General features: G+C 39.3%; 4 protein-coding genes across 10 annotated transcripts; 1 reads left to right on the top strand and 3 right to left on the bottom strand.

The window, feature by feature from the left end:
• Positions 1-137: 137 nt before the first annotated feature.
• Positions 138-3,113, top strand: si:ch211-81a5.8 (uncharacterized protein LOC560648 homolog). 2 transcript variants are annotated; one of them, XM_044173031.1, is made up of 5 exons: positions 138-453; positions 1,486-1,657; positions 1,812-2,095; positions 2,440-2,527; positions 2,649-3,113. In XM_044173031.1, exons 3-5 carry the CDS (start codon positions 1,872-1,874, stop codon positions 2,793-2,795), a joined length of 459 nt encoding a protein of 152 aa, XP_044028966.1. In that variant the 5' UTR covers positions 138-453; positions 1,486-1,657; positions 1,812-1,871; the 3' UTR covers positions 2,796-3,113. The 2 variants fall into 2 exon arrangements, with proteins under 2 accessions (XP_044028966.1, XP_044028965.1); XM_044173030.1 differs by having other exon boundaries at positions 2,646-3,113.
• Positions 3,114-3,607: 494 nt separating this feature from the next.
• dnajc8 (DnaJ (Hsp40) homolog, subfamily C, member 8) lies at positions 3,608-6,946 on the bottom strand. 2 transcript variants are annotated; one of them, XM_044173028.1, is made up of 9 exons: positions 6,793-6,946; positions 6,112-6,213; positions 5,484-5,540; positions 5,297-5,363; positions 4,993-5,087; positions 4,813-4,884; positions 4,460-4,551; positions 4,193-4,268; positions 3,608-4,090 (listed from the first exon to the last, which is right to left on the bottom strand). In XM_044173028.1, the coding sequence occupies exons 1-9, from the start codon at positions 6,862-6,864 to the stop codon at positions 3,968-3,970; spliced, it is 756 nt and encodes a 251-aa protein (XP_044028963.1). In that variant the 5' UTR covers positions 6,865-6,946; the 3' UTR covers positions 3,608-3,967. The 2 variants fall into 2 exon arrangements, with proteins under 2 accessions (XP_044028963.1, XP_044028964.1); XM_044173029.1 differs by lacking the exon at positions 6,793-6,946 and adding an exon at positions 6,304-6,751.
• A 1,098-nt stretch (positions 6,947-8,044) lies between these two features.
• On the bottom strand, positions 8,045-16,631 carry LOC122865065 (heterogeneous nuclear ribonucleoprotein R). Of its 5 annotated transcripts, none has more exons than XM_044173015.1 (16): positions 16,421-16,631; positions 15,566-15,726; positions 15,338-15,456; positions 15,135-15,242; positions 14,911-15,024; positions 14,552-14,728; positions 14,216-14,351; positions 13,891-14,096; positions 13,625-13,774; positions 12,677-12,798; positions 12,050-12,588; positions 9,887-9,947; positions 9,073-9,710; positions 8,858-8,918; positions 8,378-8,536; positions 8,045-8,195 (listed from the first exon to the last, which is right to left on the bottom strand). In XM_044173015.1, exons 2-12 carry the CDS (start codon positions 15,720-15,722, stop codon positions 9,913-9,915), a joined length of 1,863 nt encoding a protein of 620 aa, XP_044028950.1. In that variant the 5' UTR covers positions 15,723-15,726; positions 16,421-16,631; the 3' UTR covers positions 8,045-8,195; positions 8,378-8,536; positions 8,858-8,918; positions 9,073-9,710; positions 9,887-9,912. The 5 variants fall into 5 exon arrangements, with proteins under 5 accessions (XP_044028950.1, XP_044028953.1, XP_044028952.1 ...); XM_044173018.1 differs by having other exon boundaries at positions 9,348-9,710; XM_044173017.1 differs by having other exon boundaries at positions 8,858-9,710.
• A 1,184-nt stretch (positions 16,632-17,815) lies between these two features.
• LOC122865071 (ATPase inhibitor A, mitochondrial-like) lies at positions 17,816-19,557 on the bottom strand. Its single transcript, XM_044173032.1, has 3 exons — positions 19,383-19,557; positions 18,243-18,355; positions 17,816-18,128 (listed from the first exon to the last, which is right to left on the bottom strand). The coding sequence occupies exons 1-3, from the start codon at positions 19,452-19,454 to the stop codon at positions 17,987-17,989; spliced, it is 327 nt and encodes a 108-aa protein (XP_044028967.1). The 5' UTR covers positions 19,455-19,557; the 3' UTR covers positions 17,816-17,986.
• Positions 19,558-24,175: the final 4,618 nt, after the last annotated feature.

The following is a 24,175-nucleotide window of genomic DNA, read 5'->3' as shown; positions in this document are numbered from 1 at the left end:
TGTGTCTGAGTCCATCTCTTACCTCACCGACTAATACTGCTGCTGGATGATGTGCAAAAAAATCAGAGGTGTGACTGAAATGCGTCAGTGAAGTTCAAACATTGTGTCTACATTGTTCTATATAAAGCAAACTCATTAATTGGTAACCCTTCATTATTTTTCTAGAAAGTTGCTCAGGCATGCAGACCAGTATACCATTAGGTTTAGAGATTCACATGTTCATTTTGTTTCAGTTTTAATTGTGAAACAACTTTTGATTTTGTTGTTAAATCCTCTTGGCAGTCACGTGTATAAGTATTGTATGCTTCCTATTACCCTTCATTTATTGTTAGTTAATTTCTCTTGGAAACTAATCTCTTTCATTTCCTTCCGAAACCTAAGCTCATCTGTCACCCTGTCAAGACAGGAAGAGAGGGACACACGGAAGATCTGCTGCAACAGGTGCTTCGTCAAGTAAGCTTCCCAATCTGTTGCCTGTCCACCGTTGTTTTATTAACCTCATTCTCTGTCCCCATTCTTTCTCCCTTAACTTTTGTCCTGTGAATAAATGGATTAATCTGCTACTTTGCTCTACAGCAAAAAATATAACTGGGGTTGTGAGGCCTCAAGACCAGATATTAGGAAAGGACCCTGCTACAAAACAGGACTAAAGACTAAAACATAATATAGTTAAAATTGTGCTTAAATTGGCCCACAGAAGTGCTGGGACCTTTTGGGCCCCTGGAGTTTAGAGGCCTGGGTCACTTAGGTCAGTTGCCCACTTACCTTGGTCCCATCCTGTCAGAGAAGTAGAAAATGATATATGGGCAGATATAATGAGTAATGAAAGATTGCTGCTTGACTTGAGAAATTTGAAATGTGCAAATATATTTATATTTATTTCAATCGTAGCGTTCTGAAGCATCCATGGCAGTGTTTATATACACGTCGCTGCACCTCTAACACACCCACCAAACGAGAGAAAACATGCCTCAAAGCTGTTGCACACAGTTTTGATGAAACATGACATTCAATCCAGAAACCGTAGCAAAACACTGAATGTGCCCCTGGATTCAGTTCTGAGTTAATGAATCGTGAATGAAATGAGTCATTCAACTTTGTGACTCAGGTGCTTTATGCCTCCAGTCAATAAAGCTGTCTTCCTGTCTTTGGGGACAAGGAAGAAATCCTCTCGGTGGGAAACGTCACCTTGCACCTTTCTTTCCACGCGCCATCTGTCTGGCTTCTTCTCTGACAAACTATCACCAAATGATCTCATCAGCTGTAACTTAAACACTAACAATACAGGTTTTCCCTACTGAAACTGAGAATGTGACTTTTGAACTATAAGTACGGTCACTCTATTTGAAGTCCAACCCCCAACTGTAAACATAAGTTTAAACGAGCTATTTTAGTGGTTAAGCGTAAACAAGCAGCTGGTTTCTCGATCAGGTCTTTTTGGAACTGCTCTGTTGTTAATGAGATAAACGACTCTTGCGTCTTCAGCTAATCCTGTTTGAGGAGCAGCGAGGTCATCAGTCAAATCCCCATAAGAGCAGACAGTGACAGTGCAGAGGTGTGTACTGGGAGCAATGCAACGATCGGACTCTACTACGCTCTACATCTTTTACAAATGATACCATCAGCTGATCGTGTCTACAGGAGATACGTCTTGCAGGTGAGTCCCATTGTTTCTTTAAGGTGTGTACAGTATATTGTGCATTTGCACTTTTAAAATGTGACCGCATTAGAAACAACAAGACGTGTAGAAGACTACAGGTCGACTTGGCGCACAGGAATACACACTGATGTCTTGACTCTTCTTGTCACAGAGCCTGGGAAACACCACCTGACAACAACACAGACAACACCAGCACAAGACAACTCTTGAAATGGATTCCCTCATGTCGCTGGGCGCGCCCCTGAAGCAGTTCACCAGCTGTGTGTCAGGGAAGAACGCCTCCACCAAGAGAGGGGCCGAGAGGAGCCAGTCTGTCCGCAGAAGCAGCTTCACCCGCAGGAAGAGCGTCAGCAGGAGGAGAAGCCTTCCCTGCAGCAGCCAGAAAGTCCCGGACTCCTGGCTCAGAATGTACCAGGCTGAACTGAAGAGAGAAAGGTAGGTAGCTCACAAGATCTGACCCAAACATATCCATTCAAAAACATGTTGTTTTTTCTTTTTTTTTTTTTTGTTTTTTTACAGCCATCAGCTCTAAAACAGGCATTCTAGTCTCTTAAAGTGATATTTAGTCATCCAATGATTAGTTTCAACGTTTGCCAATAATGTTTGTGCTCTTACATTTCTGGCAGTGTGTAAGAAATTAAAAGTATTCAGTTGCTATCTTGTTATCCAGCTTTAGACTCTTGGCCAGACAGACCTGGCTTAATGAGGATAAGGCTGTTCCTCACATGAATAAGCTGCTTGCCCATGTGCCTAATGTTGCTCTGTGGTGTTTGCCAAAGGAAACGACAGCAAGCCATACTGGCCAAGAAGAACGCAGAGAGGTCGGTCAGAAGAACTCACTTCAGGAGCCACCACTGCCTCCCAAGGGTAAGTGAGCAGTAAAATCAAAGTAACAACGAAGCTGTTGTTTATTATTATTATTATTATTATTTATTATTTATTTGCTTGTCAGTATAAAAGTCTTCACCCTCTCTTCCACATGCAGCAGACCACCACTGCCAGGAAACCAGCCCCAGCTAAGGACGATTCCTTCTTCGGAGCCTTCCAAGGCCTCAGTCTGGACGGACTGATGGGAGGTAGTAATGGCTCTCCTGCTGTCGCTGCTTCTGGAGGAGATCAGTGCAAAGTCATGTGACGCCTAACATTTAAGGACAATCAGACTGTTTAAATGATCCTCATGCTCAAGAGACTTGAATGACAAAGGGCTCATGGAGGAAAGGTGACTTAAAATAAAACAGAGGCCCACACCTTTTTATAACTCAAGAAAAGGGGGAAATAAACTTCTTTGTATTAGCCTTCACATTTTTACCTTCTTAGAAAAGTTAATATTGCTTGTTCCTGAGGGTTGTTTTGCAAATTGTACTCTGTATCAATCTGTGTGACTACTTGTCTGCTAGATGAGCAGAACTGTTTTAGTGAAATATGAAGGTTATAAAATTGAGCAAATCTCTGACATGTTGTCCATGAATGACTACAGTTTTATTTATCTAGTGTTCACACAATCTAAAGCAGGTACAAGGACTATTGTTTAAAAAACAAAACAAAACATAAATAGGAAATTATGTGCAACAAACACCAGTCAGGTGTTTTGTGTGTTTATTGACAGTATTTTAATGAATACATTTAAGACATGCAGAACTAAGGGAGGTATTGTCATGAACTGGCTCACCGTTCAGACAGAGGGGGGGGGGGGGAAGCCAGACGTACAACAAAATGCCAAAGATTTGTGAACTGGTGGACGGTCCAGAAATATGTTCCTGTTCTGTTCCGATCTGAAAGCATATTTCAAGGTGCTGTGTATATCCGGTCAGTATTGTACTGGTTTGTAAAATGATCTATAATTGCAATCAGATCCTCAAAAACAATAATGCCACATACCTTTAGATTTCACCAAATCTAGCTATTTAATGTTTCTGCAAAGTTTAGACTCAACTTTGTAGACCACTGTATGGTAGGCTTGTTAAGACCAAGTTTTATTTAGTTTAAAAAAAAAAATAAAGAACAGAAATCGAAAATAATGACAAACCACATTTTTCTCTTGTTAGATACAGAAGTGGCAGATGCATCATTTCTCTTTCTTACATGAGGCAGGTTTTTATCTCTGCGTCCAGATCACAAATATGTACATTAGAAAACCACGTACAAAACGATGTTTGTCAGGGTCAGGATGAGGAAGTTGTTGGACAAGTATCCAGATGACTGTGTGATGAGGACTACACAGCTGACTGCAGATGACGAGGTGATGATACACAGAACTGGGGTTTTTATAACAGTGAGTTTAATCTAATAAAGTCCCATTTTACAGCATCATTCCCTCTGTTCCATCTTGACTTTTGGGGGCTTGAGGAAGGACCTGTTCTTTTTTTCCTTGCTCTTCTTGCCTTTAGCCTGGAAGTTCCTCCAACTGTCCACACGCCCATCTCTTGTTTCCTGTCAAATGTGTTACACAAAAATGCTTTAAGAAATGGAAAAAGCAAGGTCATTGTGTTTTTCCATTTATAAGTAAGTAACCACAGTGATGGAGGAACGCACCTCAAAGTTTTTCTGCCATTCTCTCTCTCTCTTTGCTTTCTCTGCTGCCTCGATTTCCTCCTCTCTTGCCCTTTTCCTGGTAAGAGAAATCCATGACATTCTGAATGAATATATGCTGTTTCAATAGTGAAATCTGTGATAACATTTTGATCACATTAAAAACATCACAATTTACACAATTTGCACATTTAAATAAAGGTGTGAAGGCAGGTTAACATCAAGTGTTAAAACAAAAACCAGGTTGTAAATATACTGTGTGTCATTTACCTTTCATGCATGTCCTTTGCTTCCCTTTCCTTCCTCTTGATTTCAAGCTCTGCAAACAGCTTCATGGTCTGTTTATACACTGCTTGCCTGAACTGGAAAAGGACAAGTTAAGTCATGTATGGTAATGGTCATGACCATGACAAATATTTGCTATATTAATGTTGTAAAAATCCTATTTGTCTAAAATGATCAAACTTAAAATGTGTTTTTAGAATAAAAAGACAACGTATTTCATCACAATTACTATATTCTCTCTTTCTTAAATGACCTTACAATGTAATCTTGATTTAAATCAGATTTTTTATTTTATTTTCCACACTCTCCCACTACATATTTCTATGACTTGGACTTACCACTTCTGGGTCATCCTCCTCCACATCCAATAGTTTCCCATCCTTCTTCAACTGTTTCTTTTTCTCCTTTACCTGTTGGGAGCACAGAGTGAAAATATTAAATATAAATGTTACCAAACAAATACATATCAGGAGAGCTGAGTAACATGGAAAGGTAGGGGAATGTGTGTGTGCACTCACCATATGCTCCACATATTCCTTTCCTGCATGGATCACATCTAAGGCTCTCTTCTTCTGTTCCGGTTCCAGTAGGAGTTTGTATGCCTTGTCCACAGCTAGAACACAGCGATATATTCAGGTGAAATTATACTTGTACATGTCTCTTTTTTTATCTACTGAAAAGGCAGAAGGTGAATGTACTATTTTACCGTGTTTGTCAACATCATATGAAACGACAAACTGGACAACATGATACGAGTTCATCAGTTTAGTGATAGTCAGTGTATATTTATAACATAAGTAATCAGGCATGTAAGGAATTTACCTTCAAAGGCTTTCTGTGCTCTGTCTGGATCATCCTGATTTTTGTCTGGATGGACCAAAATGGACAACTGCAAAGTTAAGGAGACCAAATATTAGAAATTAAGAAACAGAAACAAAGACAAAAAACATCATGGCACTATCACAAGTCATCACAGAGAAGACCACTGACAGTTTTATATTTTGCTTACCGCCCGAAATCTTTTCTTCAATTCGTCATCTGTTGCATCTGGATCAATTTGCAGCACCTGAAAATGATGCGAACATTGGTAAGTTTATTCTACATAAGTATCTCAACCAAAGTGTCAGTATAAGATTATTATGCTGTAATCCAATTGTTATGAGGGTAATGGTGGCAACATTATCATGTCCTCTGATGAAGGATTCACAGCTGATTGATTGTAAATAAAATTCACCCACAAGATCAACACATGAGGTAATACTTTTGCTGTTTTTGACCTCTTTCCACAGGTCAGAAACAGGTGCCTCCCCTTTTCTCTGATTCAGTTTTTGGGAAATACATGGTAACATTATGTAAGAGAAAACACCTGACCAATGAATTTTATGTCATTACATGGATCAATCATTTTAGTCATTTATTAAGTAAGATACCAAACACTTTTATAGCTTCCAAGATGTGTGACTTGTTTTTCCCCATTTCATGTCATTATAAATACTAGGGGTTATTTGTCTGTTTATTAGACTCAGTTTTGGCTCTATTAACTTGATGATTGGCATCTAGCAGCATTTTACATTTATTAACTGACAAAATAATTAATACATACATTAACAATGAAAATATTTCATCGGTACATTTACCTCAAAGGGATTGAGATTGAAGTAGGATGCGCCAGGTCTGAGCAGTCTGTCAATCTGCTGCTTGGAGGTTAACACAGAGTCTCTCTTCTCAATCTGCTTCACCTGTCAAAAATACATAACGACCATGAAAACTTTCAAAATACAACCAAAGTCAAAGTGCAACTTTCTGGAGATGTTTTTAATAGTAGTTACTTTCTTCTGGTGATGTATGAGTACAGCTGGCATTCAGGAGTAACGTGTGGTAAAACCAGTCTATGGATAAAACAGACGGTTGTTCTGCATGTTTTCTGGGAGCCTGGCCTTATTCGTTTGATAATTATATGTTGTGACTGGTGAAATCTTAATAGAGCTGCTAGATAGAAGAACAGCACCTGCCTTAAAAGTAATTAATGTTAATGTTTATCCAAACTGTGTTTAGTTTAGGTGACTTGTGGTAGTTGAGAACAAGAAACAAAAAAAAAAAAAAAAAAATAGGCGATCTCTGGTGGTGTCCTGATAACACTGGAAAGAGGGAGCAGCTCACAAAACATCTCAGTAAACGTTAGCTTCTTATCGTTAGCTCATGTCTGCAAGGCCTCATATGTGACAAACACGAGAACCGGTGAGTAACCGACTTCAGCCGATGTACGGAGAGAACCCGACACTTTCAAAACACATATATTCTCACATGTTTTGTCGTACCTCCGAGATAAAGTTTTTAAACAATTCATCCGACATATTCTGAGAAGAAGGCTCTCCTCCGGCGGCCGCCATCTTCCCCCTGGTTTACATGTGACGTAGTAGCATCACGTGACAGTTAATTTAATGCAAATCGTTATTTTGTTATACCAAGTTTATCTGTGCGTGCTCCGTATATAACTAAAGCATATCTTTATGTATTAATTTACGGTAATAATATTAATTTATCGATTTTAACTGGAATAAATAAAAAAGGCAAGATTAGAATAGCTATATAAATATGAAACTGAATTAGAGCATAGAGCTGCTAAACTACAAACAAATTATCTGTAGAGGACAGAAAATATGAAACTTTATTTGTAAAATAAGGAGACGTTTTTATTTTCCCCCCTTTATTTGTAAAATAAGGAGACGTTTTTATTTTCCCCCCTCAATTAAAGCTATACCTTGCCTTATTTTGAAACGTCAGTAACTGAAAGAGAACTTCCGCTTCGTCTTAATTTACAACTCGTTATTTTCGTTTCAGTTTTAAATAAAGAAATATTAGAATATAGAAAAAATAAAGTGTTATCGCGCACAATAAGGCTGCACGTGTTATATCATCAAATTTAATTTTACAGAGCAGATTGATTTGCAATTTATAGAAAACATCTCGACAAATTTACGTATTGTTAGGATCCACATCCGGAGACCATCCAGAAGAACAACCGAGCTCTATAATCAGCTGCTTAGAAATTAATTTTAGCCCGATGGCCTAAAAAATTACATTTAAACAAAAACATAACTGAACCCGTGTTTTAAGGCTTGCAACTCCTGCTCCTTATAATTTGGGACAGCCTTAGCCCACCTGTATTCACAGTTTTAATTTTTTTTTTAACCTTTCATTTAACCACGAGAAGGCAGGAAGGGGCTAGTACAGTTAACAGGATTGGCACAGGCAGGCCACTGACAGGTTACAGTGATCCACCCATTATGTTTACATGCCCACCCCCATTTCCATCTGTTTGACTGGTGAAGTTTGCAATAAATAAACATGATCAATTACTGAAGGAACCACTACTGAACCTCACAATGAACAAAATTCTGAATGACTTCCATTGTGATTATCCACACAAGTAAAAGTTGTGCACGTGCTGTCAAGTTATTAACTTGATAAATAAAAAAAAAAATGCTGTAATGTTTGTAAATGAAATATCACTAGGTCCATGTTAATCTAAAAAGTAAAAAACTAAATATGCACACACAAACACACACATTTACTTTGGTAATAAAATGTATTGAACAATCAAGAGCAACAGATCATTTCCCTTTACAGTAATAGTTCTTTAAGCTGGATAAGGAAGCTGCGGTCTGCTGGGTGGAGCTCTGGATCATGACATGTCCATCAACTGTATCCTCCTACGCTTCTGCAGTAAGTGAAAAGATAATAAACATTAGAATATAGATGTTTCAAGACTAATGAACAACGTAAGTAGTGTTGTAAATGCACTACTCTTCACACCTCATGAATTTCAGTTATGGTCGTTACAACTTTTGCTCTCATCTTCAGTGATAAACTCACTGAAGCTAATCCACTATTACTTCTCACCTGTGCCTTCTGCAGAGCTGTAAACAGGGTAGCCAGCTAGTGTTCCCATGAGTACTGGACCTCAAGTGTACGGTCCATTAAGTAGTTCATTCTGAGGGATGTGAAACCCTGTGATGGGTCTGGCTCGCAGCTTGTGGAGAACAGTCTCCTGACTCCGAACTAGAAAAAGGGCCACACAAACAACGGCAGTTTCTAAGCATCAGCATGACCATCGACACCAACAACATGACGAGAATGACAAACTGCATTGTCTTTAATATGATACAATACATGACTTTAAAAATGACTTTAAAAATGTATATGCCTGATTTGTGACTTGATGCCTTGTTATAATGTGAAAAACCAATTTCCAGAACTAGGGGAAGTAAAGAGGTCATAAAACTCAGACATCAAACTGTATTTTTAAATTTTGTTATATTTTAAAACATCCTAACATGTTGAGACTTTCTGAGCATTAGTTCAGATAATGAACAATCTTACCAATCAGTCCCTTCCATTTGTGTGAACTCATTCACATGGACGGGGGCAGCTCCTTTACTGCCTGGTGACAAGAGGCAACATATAAAGACACAGTTCTGATGAGAAAATGTAAAAGGACACTCCTGCATTTGATGGCACTTCAATGCAAACCAAAATGTGTCAATTGATACAATTAGCTTTCTGCTGTAAAACTGTGCTCCCTATTTCAGTCTTACCTGTACAATATAAATACTGTGGCCCATCTACTGCCATCTTGTGGCACTGAAGAGTACAGACATCAGTTATGCGGCACAGCCATTGTTCCAACATCAGCCAATTCTACCAATATTTAATTCAGTACCCCCACTGCTATTTGAATACATTTGAAAAACAGCTCCTCTAGTTAATATCTACCTGTTAATTAACACCTTTGCAGCTCAGAAAATGGCAAATAAATGCAGCGTCGGTTAAAAGGAACAATGGACTAGTTGTGCTGGTGTGGAATTGCTACCTCTAGCGGTGTAGGAGAGGAAATGTCCACCACCACCATCCTCCATTCACAGAATGTGTGCAGACAGCTGAGGTGATTTTGGTGCAGTAAGCAATGACAGGCAACAGGTGTTTGCAGGGTTTTGGGGTTTATAGCGCTTACCAAATCCTTCTGGCTGTTTAATCCAGTCTAATGAAACAGACATTTGGCTCTTTAAATTGTGCATGACTTTTGGCTTAAGGGGAACAATATGCACTTTGTCTGTGAAGGATATATGCACTGCTCATGTGTTCTCTAAACCCCAGAAACATGCTGGTAACACAATTAATTTGAATATTTCCAATGATTCTTCAGTCAACTTTAGTGACTTGTGTTCTCCTTAGCCTTGAAAAAAAGATAAAAAAAAAAAAATCACTTCTACTGAATAAAAAAAATGCTTGATTCGTTGTACAGTATAAGGAAACAATAAAAAGAACAAAGTATAATTATGGCTAGTGTTTCTCCAGTGATTACAATTAGCTACAGGAGAGGAGACAGTACTCTGTGCAAGGCTAGCTCACCCTTGAGTACCGTTCAGGTGAGTTCCTCATTCTAGTGGTGCCGCTCTCAATGCTTCTCCACCTAGGCAGGTTGGAATAAGAGGACAGACACATGAAACAAAATACAATGATACCATGGTACCAAAAGGCAGATGCTAAAATCAATTTTCTATGGTAACAAATTCTGACAGGTGATCACTTGCTAAGAATTTTAACCATTTGGATGGTCAGATCCTTCGTGTCTTCCAAAGGAGAGAACAGATGGTTGAGATGATGCGCAGATTTTGGAAATTTAAAAAAAATAAAAAATAAAAAAAATAAAAGATTTGGAGACAACTCAGCATACAAGTACAAATCCATTCAAGTCAAATGTGTTGTTCTAACTGTTGTAAGGGTGTCAGTATCGGGACCATACCAGTGACCTCTCACAATTATGCAAGATTGTCCTTGTCTTCAAAGTTTGTGTTAACAGGTGTGCAAAGTATATGCTTCAGTAAATATCAACCTGACTTCATAAACACCATTAATGTTAAAAACCAAAAAAAAAAAAAAAAACAAACATTTTTTTTAAAGTTGGGGGAAAAAACCAACCCTTTAAACACTGGAGTTGCAAGGCAGAGGAAATGTACACCTGTGAAAATAATGCATATTTACTTCTATTACATTACTATTGCATTATTATGCATTTCCTTGCGTCCCAAATGTTTTTCTCTGGCTGTCTCTGATCGGATATGCTATGGAGGGAAGAGGTAAAAATATACACATGAGGCAAAGTGTTAAAGTAAAAGGACTGTACTAAAGTAATAATTTTAGCGAAATTTTAGTAATAGTTCATTAAGCATCTACAACTTTCACAAAGATTAATTACGAAGCACTCAGTGTTTCCCTTGTCCTCATTAATGGCAGTGAACAGTATTTAGTGAAGGTAGGCTGAAGTTTACTGAAGCATACACTGTTTACCTGTGCACACACATTTTGAAAGGTACAATCTTGAGTAATCGCAAAATTACAGACTGGTCCTTTAATAGTTGTTAGAATTTAAATAGTGAATATCACAACAATACTGAGTGCAGGGAATGACTGTAGTCTGATGTAACATGCGCTGAAAAATAAAAGGGTTAAAATCCTGTTAATCATCCAAACACCTTTCAAATTCTTTTGTCCCGTTGTCTGATTGCACAATTTCAGACTGTGATTATCCTTTGAGGCAAAAAAATTTGACTTGGAAAAGAAGATCTTCATCCAAATAAGAGAATTGAGGTAAAAATCAAATCAAATACTGAATGACAACACTGAATTTGAGTATCTGACAATTGACTGATGCTCAGCTGAGTTTTATTGAAACGGAACAAACGTAAAAGTTATAAATACAAAGAACATCAGAGAACAAACTGCTATGGCTCTTAAGGTAAGCCAAACTAAATTCTATTGGGCAAGTTCAAAGAAAACATAGGAAGTTATGGTATCAGTTTTAAAAAAAACACAATTTGTCTACCTCTAGAAATGCTAGGCATACACTTTGAACAATACAAAACTTTGATTTCTTCCTTCCTGTGGATTCTTTTCTCCACCATTGCAAAAAATGAAGTGTGAAGCTCTATCCATATGCATTTATTTACAAGCAAGTCCCTAAGCAACTATGAGAAACCACAAATAAAGGGAGTACAAGAAGGGGAGGGAGGAAAGGGGCATGGACAAAAACTTCCTGCAAGGCAATATCATTATTTAATGTCCTCTCAGACTTTTGAGAATCAATGTCCACTTTTTTGTAAATGTTCATTGTTGACTTTAAAAGAATCAGGAACAAAACGTAACAATAAAAGTGTTTTGTGTTTTTTTTCTTTTTCTTTTTAAAGACACATGTCCCAATGTAACCGTAGGAGTAACAAATGATTCACAACGGTTACGTTCACTTCTTCAGCCAAAAAGCTTTCCAGCCAATCATCTTGAGCCAATTCTGGGGTCTGTCCGTTTTTTATATATACAGATTTTTTTTTCATGAGGGATGAAGAATAAAAAGTCAATCAAAAATTGTGGCCAATCTCCTGTTTTTTTTTTCCTTTTTATTGTTTTTCTCTTTTTTTGTTGTCACTTTGCCAAATACCTTTTGGTGCATCTACTTCCACTGCTGCCCATAAGAATCCTGTGAAAACTCCATGGTGTCATTACTGTAACCATAGTTACCGGAATAGTCGGCCCCTTGCTGCAGGGGCTGCTGGGCGATGGGCTGGGACCCCCAGTTCTGTTGGTTGTTGGTCTGGCGGCGCTTGGAGTCAGGCTGGTTAAACACGTCTGCCTTCCTCTTTCCGCCGACGTTACCCCCGCGATTGCCCCTGGCCCCGCGAGGACCGCGGCCCCTCTGCGGCTGGAAAGGGGCTCCCCGCCCTCCTCGGCCACCCCTCGGACCACCGAGGGGCGGCCCTCTTTGGGCGTAGCCGCCCCGGCCTCGTGCCGGTGGCGCTCCACGAGACCTAGGTGGAGGAGGCCCACCCCTGCTGGGACGAGTACCACGGCCCCTCATGCTGTACACATCTTCGTAGCCGTAGTAAGGGTCTTCATAGCCACCACGGTAGTCATGATAGTCGTAGCCATAGTAGTCATCATAGTAGTCTTCATATCCATAGTAATCTGGTGGATAGGCATAGCCCCCTCGGCCTCCGCGACCCCTGCCTCGGCCTGGTGGAGGCATGCGTGGAGGTGGGTAGTAGTAGTAGTCATCATACCTGCAGAGGGGAGGATAGTTACATTTAATTCATTCCTTATGTGAGGATAAGTCGGACAGTTGACCAGTCACATGTCTCTGTCTCTCACCCTGTATTCCTAGTGGTCTGCCGAGCTGCTTGACGCTCTTTCCTCTTCTTGTCTGGGGGCTTTGCCAGGACGATCTCAATTTCCTCTCCTCCTAGCTCCTTCCCGTTCATCTCATCCATTGCCTACAAAAACAAAACAATCCATTACTGTAACACACATGGAATCATCAGACATGTAAAACACCTTGTCCAAAGCAGGGCTCGAGACTAATGGCGTCCCGTTGTGGACAAGATCTTCCCTGGGACGAAAGGGATTTTTGCATGTGTAACTATCGCTTAGCAAATGACAAACTGAACGGAGCCCTGACCACAGCAGAGCGTGGTTACTATATGCTGTTACTATAGTTCCTATCACTGGCTGACTACTTAGCACGAGACCCATGAAAAATATGAAGATTCTGAAATGTTCCCGCGGTACCGGTCCATCTAACCCCTCAGTCACAAAGGGCTTGCTGGCAGGACTATGCAAATTTGCGCTGGTTACAGATCGAGCACATCATTAGATTGAAACATTCTAGCCAGCTGATTGCTACTAGCTAGCTAATTTTAGCCAGGCGCTACCCTGGCTTGTGTGAGTAATGTTATATTATTTCCCCCTGATAATGCTAACGTTACATTGTGAACAACAAATCTGTGTTTAAATAGGCAGGATGAGATATTGTTAGCTGTTAGCAGCCAGTGGGCAGCAGAGTCCTGCAGTATGTTTACAGCTAACAGAGCTAAACACTGGGTCCGCTCCATTTCAGTGTGCCGGTGTACCGCTTTAAAGCTTGTTTTGTTTTAAACCTATTTCTTTGAATGGAGCAAAATAAATATAATTATATATAACGGTGTTTTTATTATGCCACTAACAACTATAGATGATACTAACAAAGTAAAGAAACAACATTTTGATTTTGGGACACATTCACTTTAAAACTTTTACAGTTAAAATTGTTTTAAAATTCACCTTTACGGCAGCATCCCTTTCTTCAAAATGGACAAAAGCGTAGTCTTTCAATTTCTTCACTCGTTCCAGCTTTCCAAACTGAGAGAACGCCTTTTCAAGAAGCTCTTCAGTCACTGCTGTAGCCAGCTTCCTTACAAAGAGCACCTTGACCTATGAAGATAAAAAAAAACAAAACAAAACAAAAAAAAAACCCCACGATGTTTATTACCCTGTAAAACAGAGCATGCTTATTGTGTTTTAAAGAGCAGGACAGGAGACTTGCTAACCTTGGCCATGACCTCCGGGTCTGGCTCAGCAACAGGGTCAGCCCACTCTACAGTGACTGGGTTCCCCCACACCTTGACCTTGCCACTCATTAGGCGGCGGCGGGCCTGTGCTGCGGACTTGTGGTCCTCGTACTCCAGGAAACAGAAGCCACGGTTCTTCTTCTTGTCGTCTGGCTGGTGGTATAATATCACCTCTTGGAGACCCTCTAAGATAAAACAATAACATCTCTAACTTCCAAAACAGTTGTCATATACATCATTGTTTATGACTGAGGCTTTGTTTTAATGAGTTTCTGACACAAATCCACCATCTTTTTAAACTGACCTGTAACTTTGCCAAAGTCTTCCAATATACTTTCTCTTGTCTTGTTCTTTGGAATTGATCCGACAAACAGGCGATTGTTTGCAACAGATATACACACTCCTAAGTACTTGCCAGGGCGGATTTCATGGTTATCACACTGAAAATGAAATGGAGAGGCCAACTGTGTGAAATAGATTGTAAATGAACAGCGACGTAAAGCATTAAGCCACGTGAAGCTTGAATTATTTTTTATGTCTTTAAAGTAATACTCCAGAGATTAATCAGACTATAATCCTTTACAAATTCCAGTTGTCATTTGGTTTGATGTTTATTCCAATACCCTGCCAGACTACTTACCAGCTTCACAGCCTTTTGGGCATCGTCCTTATTGCAGTATGTGATGAAGGCATAACCTCTATTTTGACCAGAGAGAGGATCCATCATTAACCTAAGATCCCAGATGGGACCAGCAGACTCAAAGAGCGGCACAAGCTCATCTTCATACAAATCCCTTGGAATTTTTCCGACAAACACCTATTGAAGAGGATAGAAACAGGTGGACAAGTGTAAGGATTTTCAAAGCACAATATACAGCATGATATTTAGGATTCTTTATGAATAATACTGTAGCACAGACCCAATATTTCCCACTCAATTTAAAGCATTAGAGGCTTGAAAACCATGACAAAAATAAACAAAACAAACCATGTATTTACCTCAGTTCCAATCCCTGGTTGTGTTCCTTTGAACACGTCATCAGGTGGGGGACCTCCATATTTTCTCTGCCCGGTGGTGACATCCAGGGTGTATCCTGTCCGCTCCAATAGAGCCTGAAAAACCCAAAAAACATTAACTGAGCTGCATGGCTTCAGAGGCATGTATGTGTGACATTCATTCTGACTTTCTATAAAACAAAGCTCAGCCACAGGACTTTGTTTACCTTTATTTTCACCTCATCTGGGCCCTTGGTGGACTCTTGCACTTTACTTCCTTGTTTTTCTCTCTGTCTGTAAGTCTTCATGACTCCACAAAGGAAAGCACTTTTATTCTAAAAAGCAAACGAGATATTATTATTTATAAACAGTCTACATTAACATAAAACTCTCAAAAACAAAAAGGGATGTAATCCATCCATGTGGTTACCTGTACATGGGACAGGTCACTCTCTTTGAATTGCTGCAACACAGTAAGCGCTCCCTCCTCATTGAACTCCCGCAGTGCATCAATTGCCCTTTCGTCTAGGTCAACATATGCCACCAAGCCTACAATTACAAAGCATGTTCACTGTCAGGCTCAGCTACAGTAGACACCCTTAGTACTGCAGCACAGCTTGTTAATATGAAATTTCATAGCAAAACAACTGTCACCCACCTGTCTGGAAAATGTTATCTAGACTTTCAGCCACTTTCTGGGGTAGCCCAGCATCAATGAGTGTCTGGTAGTTCTCTGTGTGTGTTGTTGTCACATCCATGGGCTCTTCTTCCTCCTTGGCCGGGGCAGAACTACCGTTCACCTCAGCGGCAGCCATTCTCCTGTAATGTACAGCCAGGAAAGGCAATTTATTAAATAAAAGTTCATCTTAAGAATTTATTTTTCTTGATCAGGAGTGATCAACAAATATTGAGCTTTCACTATCCGAAACTGAATGTATGTTTTAATAAAGACAATCTTTATACAACTGTTATTAACTAAATTGTTTTCAGATGGATGGATGTTGTCATCTGACGTTTAGTTGGTGGCCTATGTAATTTTAAAACCATTACTTTCATTTGATATAACGTTAATCATACAGGGCATTTCTAAAAACCCTAACAACAGTCTACTAGGAATTGCATTTGTTGAATGTACTGTTTGATAGTTGAAGTTGACGTGAAAACGTTCAGGTATCGTACGGTAACATAACCCGGTCACTTGAAGAAACCACCGACAGCCACCGTCCCGCCCCCTTCACATGCAGCTTGCTAGCTAGCGAGGTAGACACATTGTATTGTCACATTTTCAAGCACAGGGTCTTAATGGGCGAAACGCGATTTCTATAGTCAGATGCATTTTACAATTTTCAGAGAAAAATAGATGTTTCTCATCTTGAGCTGGCAGCAATTTTGGTTAGCTTGCTGGCTCGCTAACGAGCTTATACTAAGGCCTAACGTTAGCCGTGAAAGACACCTTTCACAAATCAAACACACGCTTCGTGCAAGGTGCAAACCGATAGTTAGCAAAACTTACCAGTCTAATTCAGGACACTAACAATGACGTGTGTTAAAATGCGTAACGATTAACTTGTCGGACGTAGAAAAATGTATGATATGAAGAATACGTTTGAATGTAACACGAGACAAATTTCCAGACAGCTACAGTCTCGTCGTCGGCTCGCCCGAACAACGCCACTGCTCAGCAATCATCGCGAGATGTGAACGAAAAAACGCGCATTAGGGCGGGTGGGTGTGGTCAAAGATACTGACGTCTTCTTCTTCTTCTTTTAATGGCGAATTTGAACTGGGCGGAGCATTATCGCCACCAACTGTACTGTTACAGAATTCTTATATCCTTGTTATCAGTCATGTGTCTTGTAGATCAGTAAATACATGCTTCAAAACCGAATTTCCAGAACAGTTTGTGAAGATTATTTTAAGGTTTTTAATCCCTTTATGTTCCAGTTCGTCCCTTAAGATGACATGAACCTTAGTGGATGCTTTCCAATAAGGTGTATAGATTAATTAATTGCTTCCTTCTTAGATGAAGAGGCAAATCTATTGACTTCCCAATAAGTGCTCGTCAAGCATAGAATAATATTCAAGACTTTTTTTTACATTTATCTTCTATTTCACCAACGTGATTTTCCCATGTGAACATTAAACTATATTCCTAAAAATGGGAGTTTTGATTTTTCTTAACCTTTGACCATAAAGTTTCAAACATATCTTCACTGACTTTCTTTCTTGTAAAAAAAAAATCAGTCTGAGATTTTTCTATACAGATAATTTAAATCCAGGTTTTAGACCAATTTCCAACTTCAATGATGGCTTCCTGGACTTCCTGTACTCGGATATAATCTATATTCCTTCCTCTTTTCCAAATTGCCCCATCATCTGCAAAAGTGACCAATATCTGGACCAACTTGTTATGTATATAAATATATAATTTATCATAATCGAGAATAGAAGAGGACTATTTACACTAGCTTGCAGGGGTCTATTTTCAACTACATACTTATGAAAATGAATTCCAAACACCAAACCAAATAAGAAATCTTTATCCAATTATATACTTTACTGCCATCACCCATATTATCTATTTTTTGGATACAGAAGCTTACAGGTAAAGGTTTGAGATATACCCTTACTTTACACAAGGCAAGAAACTAGTTTTGATTTAATACTAACAAAGCAAGAGGAGATAGTTAAAACCCAGTTTAGTAGCTATGCTTTTCAACATGAGCGAGCAGCGCGCAATCATCAACTATCCAATCACGGAGGTTGAACTTCGACAGGCAGGACTTCAGCCCAATGAACTTCACCTTTCTATACATACAGGATATTTTTTCTAACAAACAGTTATTCAAAGCACAACCAACAACTGACATTTTAATATTAAACAAGAGGGATTTACAATGAGTCACACTCATATTCAAAAATTGAGCACTTTATTGTTATATATTTGTATTCATGATGGCAGTACAAAGTCTTATACAGGACCTGCCTTAACCAGCAGTAAATCAATCAGTATCTCATAATCATTGACATGGCAAATATGGTCGGACTGTCAGGAGGAGAGATAACAGGCTTCCCACCTTCAGTCATCATGTTTCAACTTTCTGATCTTGCCCTTGTGACGGTCGATCTCCTTCTGTAGGCGCTCAATCTCCTTTTTGTGGTGCTCAATCTCCTCTGTGTGATGCTTCCTCAGCGCTTCCATCTGCTCCTTCTCCTTCTGCCTGCAGGTGGAAACAAAGTGAAGAGAAACTGGGTTAAAAAAAAAATCTTGTGGAAAACCAAGGATACAGGCATGAGCCTTCAACAGTGCGATTACTAATATAACGGCTTCTCACCTGAAGTACTGCTCCTCCTCTGCTACTTCTCGCTTTCCAAATGCACCCCCCGCCGCCCTCACAGAGCCTCCTCCACCTCCACCTTTGCCTGCTCCCTTGCCCAACTCGCCAAGCTGGAATAGGAGCAGAGGGAATATTTTATTGTCACAATTCGCATATTAGAAAGAGCATCACAATGTACAGTAGCTATGAGCCCAAGTCTTTCTTCTGACAGTCAGCAGAATTTTCTTTGTTAGATAAGAAACACATTTCAAAAGGACCCTCTCACATTTGTAAAGTAAAGCATAACTTTTACCTATGTAACAAATTCATAAGTAAATATAAAGGTGTTTCTCCTATTTGCTCATTTTGTAGCATAAAATAGAATCAATGCTTGATGTTTGTTTACTGCTGGTACTCCAAAATAATTTCAGAGAGTTTCTTCATTAGTTGCTTTAGTAAAAGTATTTAATTTCTCTGAATACATTGTATTGTTCTTATCTGTTCATACTTCCAGTAGAGCAACTGGTGATTGTGTGTTGTTCTTGATTCATGGATATGATATTTCCTTAACAGACAAAGAAGTTTGAGACAGTGATCCTAAATTTAGACTTTTCTCAATTGATTTGAAAAACAAAACCATTACTCCTCTGGAAGACGTGGTTAAGCACATTTGATGTTTTTTAAATTTGATTTTTTGAATTTATTCCTGCTGTTTCTGCTATAAGTTACAAATATATAATTGTGCTAAAAACATATGCTTTGTCCATGCAGACTTTTGTCTACTGATATGTTCCGGTTCTGCAGTTCTCAGTAAAGTCTTTTGAGGAAAAGTACATATATTGTCTGTGTGATTACATAACACCAAGAATGAACTGTACAGTAATACAGGAACTTTTTAGTTTTTAGATGATTATCTACTTGTCTAACGTTACACAGGAGCCATAAGAAATGTGCTGCAGTCTTTCCGTGCATACTTCTGTATTTGATAGCTATGTTTTTAGAAAAGTCATCAATGAACCCGCACAATAAGATGACTATATAGGTTAGCCTGCCTTGTTAGCTTCATATGGCTTCGTCCGATAATAATAACTTTGCTCATATTAGCAAGCTAATGCTAACATTCAAAACGCCATCTATCACCAGTCCACAACAGTTTACCTGATCAGATGCCATTCTCATCTGAGAGGCGATACATCTCCTTAGGTTTGCTCTGAGAAGAAACCTTGACATTATCACTCGGATATTTTTTAATGCAATTGCGACAGGGTGCAAAAGACTTTACTGTTTGTGCTAGTTCTTGCTCAAAATGCGGAAATTTAAAGTGAACGTCTCATATGGGCGTGGACCCATGCACCTCTGGCACGTGCAGGTTTGTTGCTGCCACCATGCGGTGAGGGGTGAGAGCTGCAATAGGTATGTGCAGTGGGCTCTTCACGCAGTGATTTAAAGGTTTCAAGACATGCACTTGTGATTTGCAGCTGTGCTCATGCAGCAACATTTGTCAACCGCCAGCGAGTTAAGCCTAACTTCGCAGTTCGGCAGTTATTCTCCTGTGTAAATGAACTTTTCTCTGTTATTACAGGTCAGTAATTTTCTAAAAAAACATCTAGGAAGTTATGTCATCTGGTAGAATGCGACATTTAAACCCAAGTTAAATGGTATTATTAATTTATTATTGAAAACTTAATTATTCATATATTTTGAATTGCTTGCCCATAGGAAAAAAAATCTAATGTTAACGCAAATAATTAGAATTGATTGGAAGTGTGTTAATTCAGCATTGTCCCCCATTTCCCCTATGATCAACAACACATTACATGGATCTTTCTAGGAAGCTTCTAGGAAATTATTAGGACATCATGGACCCTCAATTTTCATGAATAGTTCATTAAACATTTCTTGTTGCTATGTAACCAAACAGTATGAATATTTCATACGATGACGTGAACCCAGTTTATGATTTTCTTTGGTTCTGTATTCTATGGTTCTCCCACTAAGTTGTATGGAATTGAAGCTGCATTCAGTTTGCACCATGTAAAGCTAGAGAATTGTTTGGGAATGGAAATTCATTAATGCATTCACCTTTTCACCCGGTAATTCCTGTTTGAGAACACAGGAGCATACACAGATTCACTCTGGCCAGGTCTCAAGTCCAAGACGGATAAATGGAGCACCATGCAAACAGTTGGAAAACATGCAAACTCCCATAATCTTTCGTTGATTTGTAAACCTGTCTGATGCAGTGATACAGAAGATTTCTCAAGTTTTGCAACAAAACAAAATACAATTCTCCTTTGTGTTAATTCATTTGTCACTCCTGCATGAAGCTGTCTAATTAATTTCAAGCTTTTGTAACCACTGTCTACACAGTGTACGCCAATTTGACATCCCTGTGTTGTGGCCCTATTACTCAAAAGGATGAGGCCCAGTGCTCATCTCTCAACTGCTGGATGAGACACACTCAGCAGCACAAAGGGAAGCATCGCACAGTAAAGAGAGGTGGTGGGTGTTTAGTACAGCTGAGTCATAACTGATGAAGAGTCCTTCCGCCAGACACTGCTCATCCCAGCATCCCAACAGTGTCATGTGAGCTCATCGTCTGAAACCAGCAGAGTTGATGGTCAATGGGCCAGTGGAGGCATGGTGCTGTTGTGATGACGTGCTTCATCCTGTCAAGCTGTTCGGCAATTACCATGATGATCTGAAAAGAAAAGTGTGCAAACCTGTCGGGCCACTGTTTTCTGTAATGCAGCATCATTGGGTTGTGAATATGAAAGGAGGAAACAAAGACAAGGAAGGTATAAAAGCGTGTGCACAACTTGGAGGTTGTGCAACAGAGTAAGAACAGGGTCAATGAGAAACCACTTGCACAGTTTTTCTCTGAGGTAAAGAAGGTAACTTGCTTTTCTAGGTTAGATTGATAGAAGATACATTTTGGATATTAATTTACTTTTCCACATCTGTAAGAAGAAACTGCACAACTGAGGTAGTAACACTTCTGCAGCAAATGGTGGCAGTATGCTCTCGTACACATGGAGAACATCTGCTATGTGTTGCAATGACTATGGAATAAACTACCATTCATTTAAAACAATCCCTTCTTCTCTTGTAATGGACGACATCAAGTGCTGCTCTCATTTTGTTTCAAATGAGGATGGAAATTGAGTTTCATATAGAACAATGAATACTGCAGTGCAGTAATGATTATTGAAGAAGGCTCCAATATTCACACAGACGTTGCTGATTCTGCTGCATTCGTCACATAACTCAACTGTGACAACTGTAAGAAAGCAAAATAACTGGAAATTTGGAAAAGATACTGATAAATCTTTGAAAAAGGTGGACACATGTACAACGTCCATATGAACACCTTTTCATGTAAAATTACCTCTGAGGAATAAATCATGGCTGAACTGAACCGGAAGTCATTTTGGGAGAAAATATCAGCTACTGCATTGAGGCAAACTGAACCTTGAGGGCTATTTTTTGTGTGCAGCCGTGTGTGTTTGTGCATGTTTTTCTATGACCATGTAGGGACTTCCAGTCCACAGGATACAGAGCAACCAGTTATCTGGATCCTTTCAGAGCTGCTCACCTCGCCGGCTCAAGTGTTGCCATAGGAAATAGTATCCTGGCAACAGCACTAACCTGAGCAAAGACAAAGTAAGGTCATGCAGACAACAAGATGTGGTACAATGTTCGCGTATGAACAATTCATTTTCATAACCTCTGCTTGCAAGGACATTCATTACAATTTTGTCATAATATTCTTTTCACCATTTTTGCATTATTATTCTATATGATGTTTAATTTGAACTCACATTATATTTGCCTGGCCCAATTTTAACAGCCTTTTGGTGCAGTCTTTTATAAACCTACATGTTTGGATGTCATGCGTAATGCCTATAATCTGCCTCCTTCTACCAGTGCACTATCAATAATTACATGACACAGCGCTCCTATCTGAAATTCATTCACACCTCTGGGAAAAGCATGTTGATATACCTCTGGGGATGTAACTGAACCTTTTGTTGAGGATTTCAACACATATTGCTGAGGTAATAGCAATATGTGTTGTGTTGGCATGGAGTCACTTTAGTAAGGCACTGAAGTGACAAATGCATTCCTTTCCTAGAAACCTCTATCTTGTGGAGCACATTTATGAAACATGCAATAAATGGAAATTCAGTTGCATTTGACTTGCAATGCAGGAAACTGTAAGCTATGATATTTTGTAAGTATGAACCCTGATTGGTGCTTTAAAAGTATTTAGACTTGTTGGTTTCCTTTATGTGCATTCAGCTCATCTAATTCTCAAAATCTGCTGGTGCTGAAACTCCTTGTTGCTAATAGCCCTCATGAGCTGCCTGGATGTTGCCAGTGTTGCCATGGTGACCATCAGGATTGATAAAGGGGTTCAGATTCATTGTGTTCTGTACATGGTCTTTTGGCCAAGGAACAGTGGCATACATTATTTACCTGATTCACAGGCAGCTTGGCAATAATTAAACAGGAATTAACTCATTTAGCAAACTGATTACTCTGTTACTCTTGCTATATTTAAGACACAATGAGTGGTAATCTGAGCTAAATGCTTATGTAAACATGCTAATTAGCAAACAAACATTTGCTAATTAGCACTTAACATAAAGTACAGCTGAGGCTGAGTATAATTAGTTTTGCAGGTATTTGGTCATAAAACAAAATACTGGACAAGTATTGGACGCTACATGAAAAGGTAAGGGATCACCAAAGTGATTACAATTCATGCTGAGTAGGGGGTGAATATGTTTACCAAATTTCATGGAGATACATCCAATAGTTGTTAAGATATTTCACTCAAGACCAAAAATATGGACCTCATGGTAGCGTTGGAGGAAATGTCAGGGGATAACCAAATGCATTAGGTTGCATCATCTGGGGAGCATGAACATCTGTACAAAATGCCATGGCAATCCATCCAGTAGTTGTCAAGACATTTCACTAAAAGCCAAAAATGTCAACTTGCTCAAGGCACTAAAGGAAAAGTCAAGGAATGACTAAAGTCTGCAGGATCCATCCTCTGGGGTTTATTAATGTCTGTACAAAATTTCAATGCAATCCATTTAGTGGTTGATATATTTCATTCTGGACTCAAGACCTAGAGCCATGCAGCTATCATGTCAAAAAATTCTATCTTCTCTTCACAAAGTGAAGTCAGTTTTCCATGTCTCCGTAATAATTTGCAGCCTTACTATTGACTCACTCACCTGTGACCACATTGAGCCTCTTTCCAGGTTACAGCTGATTTTATTGTACAAAATGTCCCTACACTTCAGTATTAAAGCCCTTTGCATTCCATCAGTACCACACCTGGTCATTAGCCTCCCCAAGTCCAGTCAACCCCTGGGGTTCACATATGGTCTAAAAGTAAGACAAGTGGTAATACCCTCCAGGAAATCACTCTCAAGAGACTGCTGGCATTTAGCTATGACGCACAAACACAGCTGTATTCCACTTTATCTGGCTTTTTGTCATTCAAAGGTAAAGGAGCCACATAGGGGGAGCCTCTTTTCATAGGAAAGCAATCCTTTATCAACCCCAATCAGGAGGGAAAGTGCAAGAAAAAGAGACTGTGCTGTGTGTGTGTGAGCCAATTGTGTTTGTACTGATAAGTGCTTATTTCAGGTCAGTGAGAGACCATATAATATCAACCTCTACAATCCGCATCATCATTCCTGCTCCATGTGTTGATTATCTGAGTGAGTGAATATCTGTGATTGCTCTAAATATATGTTAACCTTCAAGAGAAATTCTGCCGCCAGAAACAGACAAGCTGGAGGTTTCATCGTCTCAGTATCATTTGAGCTGAAGGACATGCTGTGCCACAGCTGAAAACAATGGATGTCGCTAATCTTCAGAGCTGAAGTTTTGTTTCCCCGGTAATGACTTGAAACCAGCGCCGTTTTGTA

The sequence above is a fragment of the Siniperca chuatsi genome, linkage group LG17 (genome assembly GCF_020085105.1).
Source record: "Siniperca chuatsi isolate FFG_IHB_CAS linkage group LG17, ASM2008510v1, whole genome shotgun sequence".
Lineage (NCBI taxonomy): Eukaryota > Metazoa > Chordata > Actinopteri > Centrarchiformes > Sinipercidae > Siniperca > Siniperca chuatsi.
The sequence above is the reverse complement of the archived record's forward strand: the minus strand, read 5'-3'. Positions and strand labels throughout refer to the sequence as shown.

Excerpts from the sequence above, each read along its gene's own strand:
- si:ch211-81a5.8 (XM_044173030.1), top strand. The coding sequence starts at position 1,872 with ATGGATTCCCTCATGTCGCTGGGCGCGCCCCTGAAGCAGTTCACCAGC. Across the intron at positions 2,096-2,439 it reads GCTGAACTGAAGAGAGAAAG|GAAACGACAGCAAGCCATAC; the intron begins GTAGGTAGCTCA and ends TGTTTGCCAAAG. Across the intron at positions 2,528-2,645 it reads GCCACCACTGCCTCCCAAGG|CAGACCACCACTGCCAGGAA; the intron begins GTAAGTGAGCAG and ends TTCCACATGCAG.
- dnajc8 (XM_044173028.1), bottom strand. The coding sequence starts at position 6,864 with ATGGCGGCCGCCGGAGGAGAGCCTTCTTCTCAGAATATGTCGGATGAA. Across the intron at positions 6,214-6,792 it reads TTAAAAACTTTATCTCGGAG|GTGAAGCAGATTGAGAAGAG; the intron begins GTACGACAAAAC and ends TATTTTTGACAG. Across the intron at positions 5,088-5,296 it reads AGCACAGAAAGCCTTTGAAG|CTGTGGACAAGGCATACAAA; the intron begins GTAAATTCCTTA and ends GCTGTGTTCTAG.
- LOC122865071 (XM_044173032.1), bottom strand. The coding sequence starts at position 19,454 with ATGTCAAGGTTTCTTCTCAGAGCAAACCTAAGGAGATGTATCGCCTCT. Across the intron at positions 18,356-19,382 it reads TGAGAATGGCATCTGATCAG|CTTGGCGAGTTGGGCAAGGG; the intron begins GTAAACTGTTGT and ends CTCCTATTCCAG. Across the intron at positions 18,129-18,242 it reads GAGGAGGAGCAGTACTTCAG|GCAGAAGGAGAAGGAGCAGA; the intron begins GTGAGAAGCCGT and ends TTCCACCTGCAG.
- LOC122865065 (XM_044173014.1), bottom strand. The coding sequence starts at position 15,722 with ATGGCTGCCGCTGAGGTGAACGGTAGTTCTGCCCCGGCCAAGGAGGAA. Across the intron at positions 13,775-13,890 it reads ACCCGGAGGTCATGGCCAAG|GTCAAGGTGCTCTTTGTAAG; the intron begins GTTAGCAAGTCT and ends TTATCTTCATAG. Across the intron at positions 12,589-12,676 it reads CAGACCACTAGGAATACAGG|GTATGATGACTACTACTACT; the intron begins GTGAGAGACAGA and ends TCCCCTCTGCAG.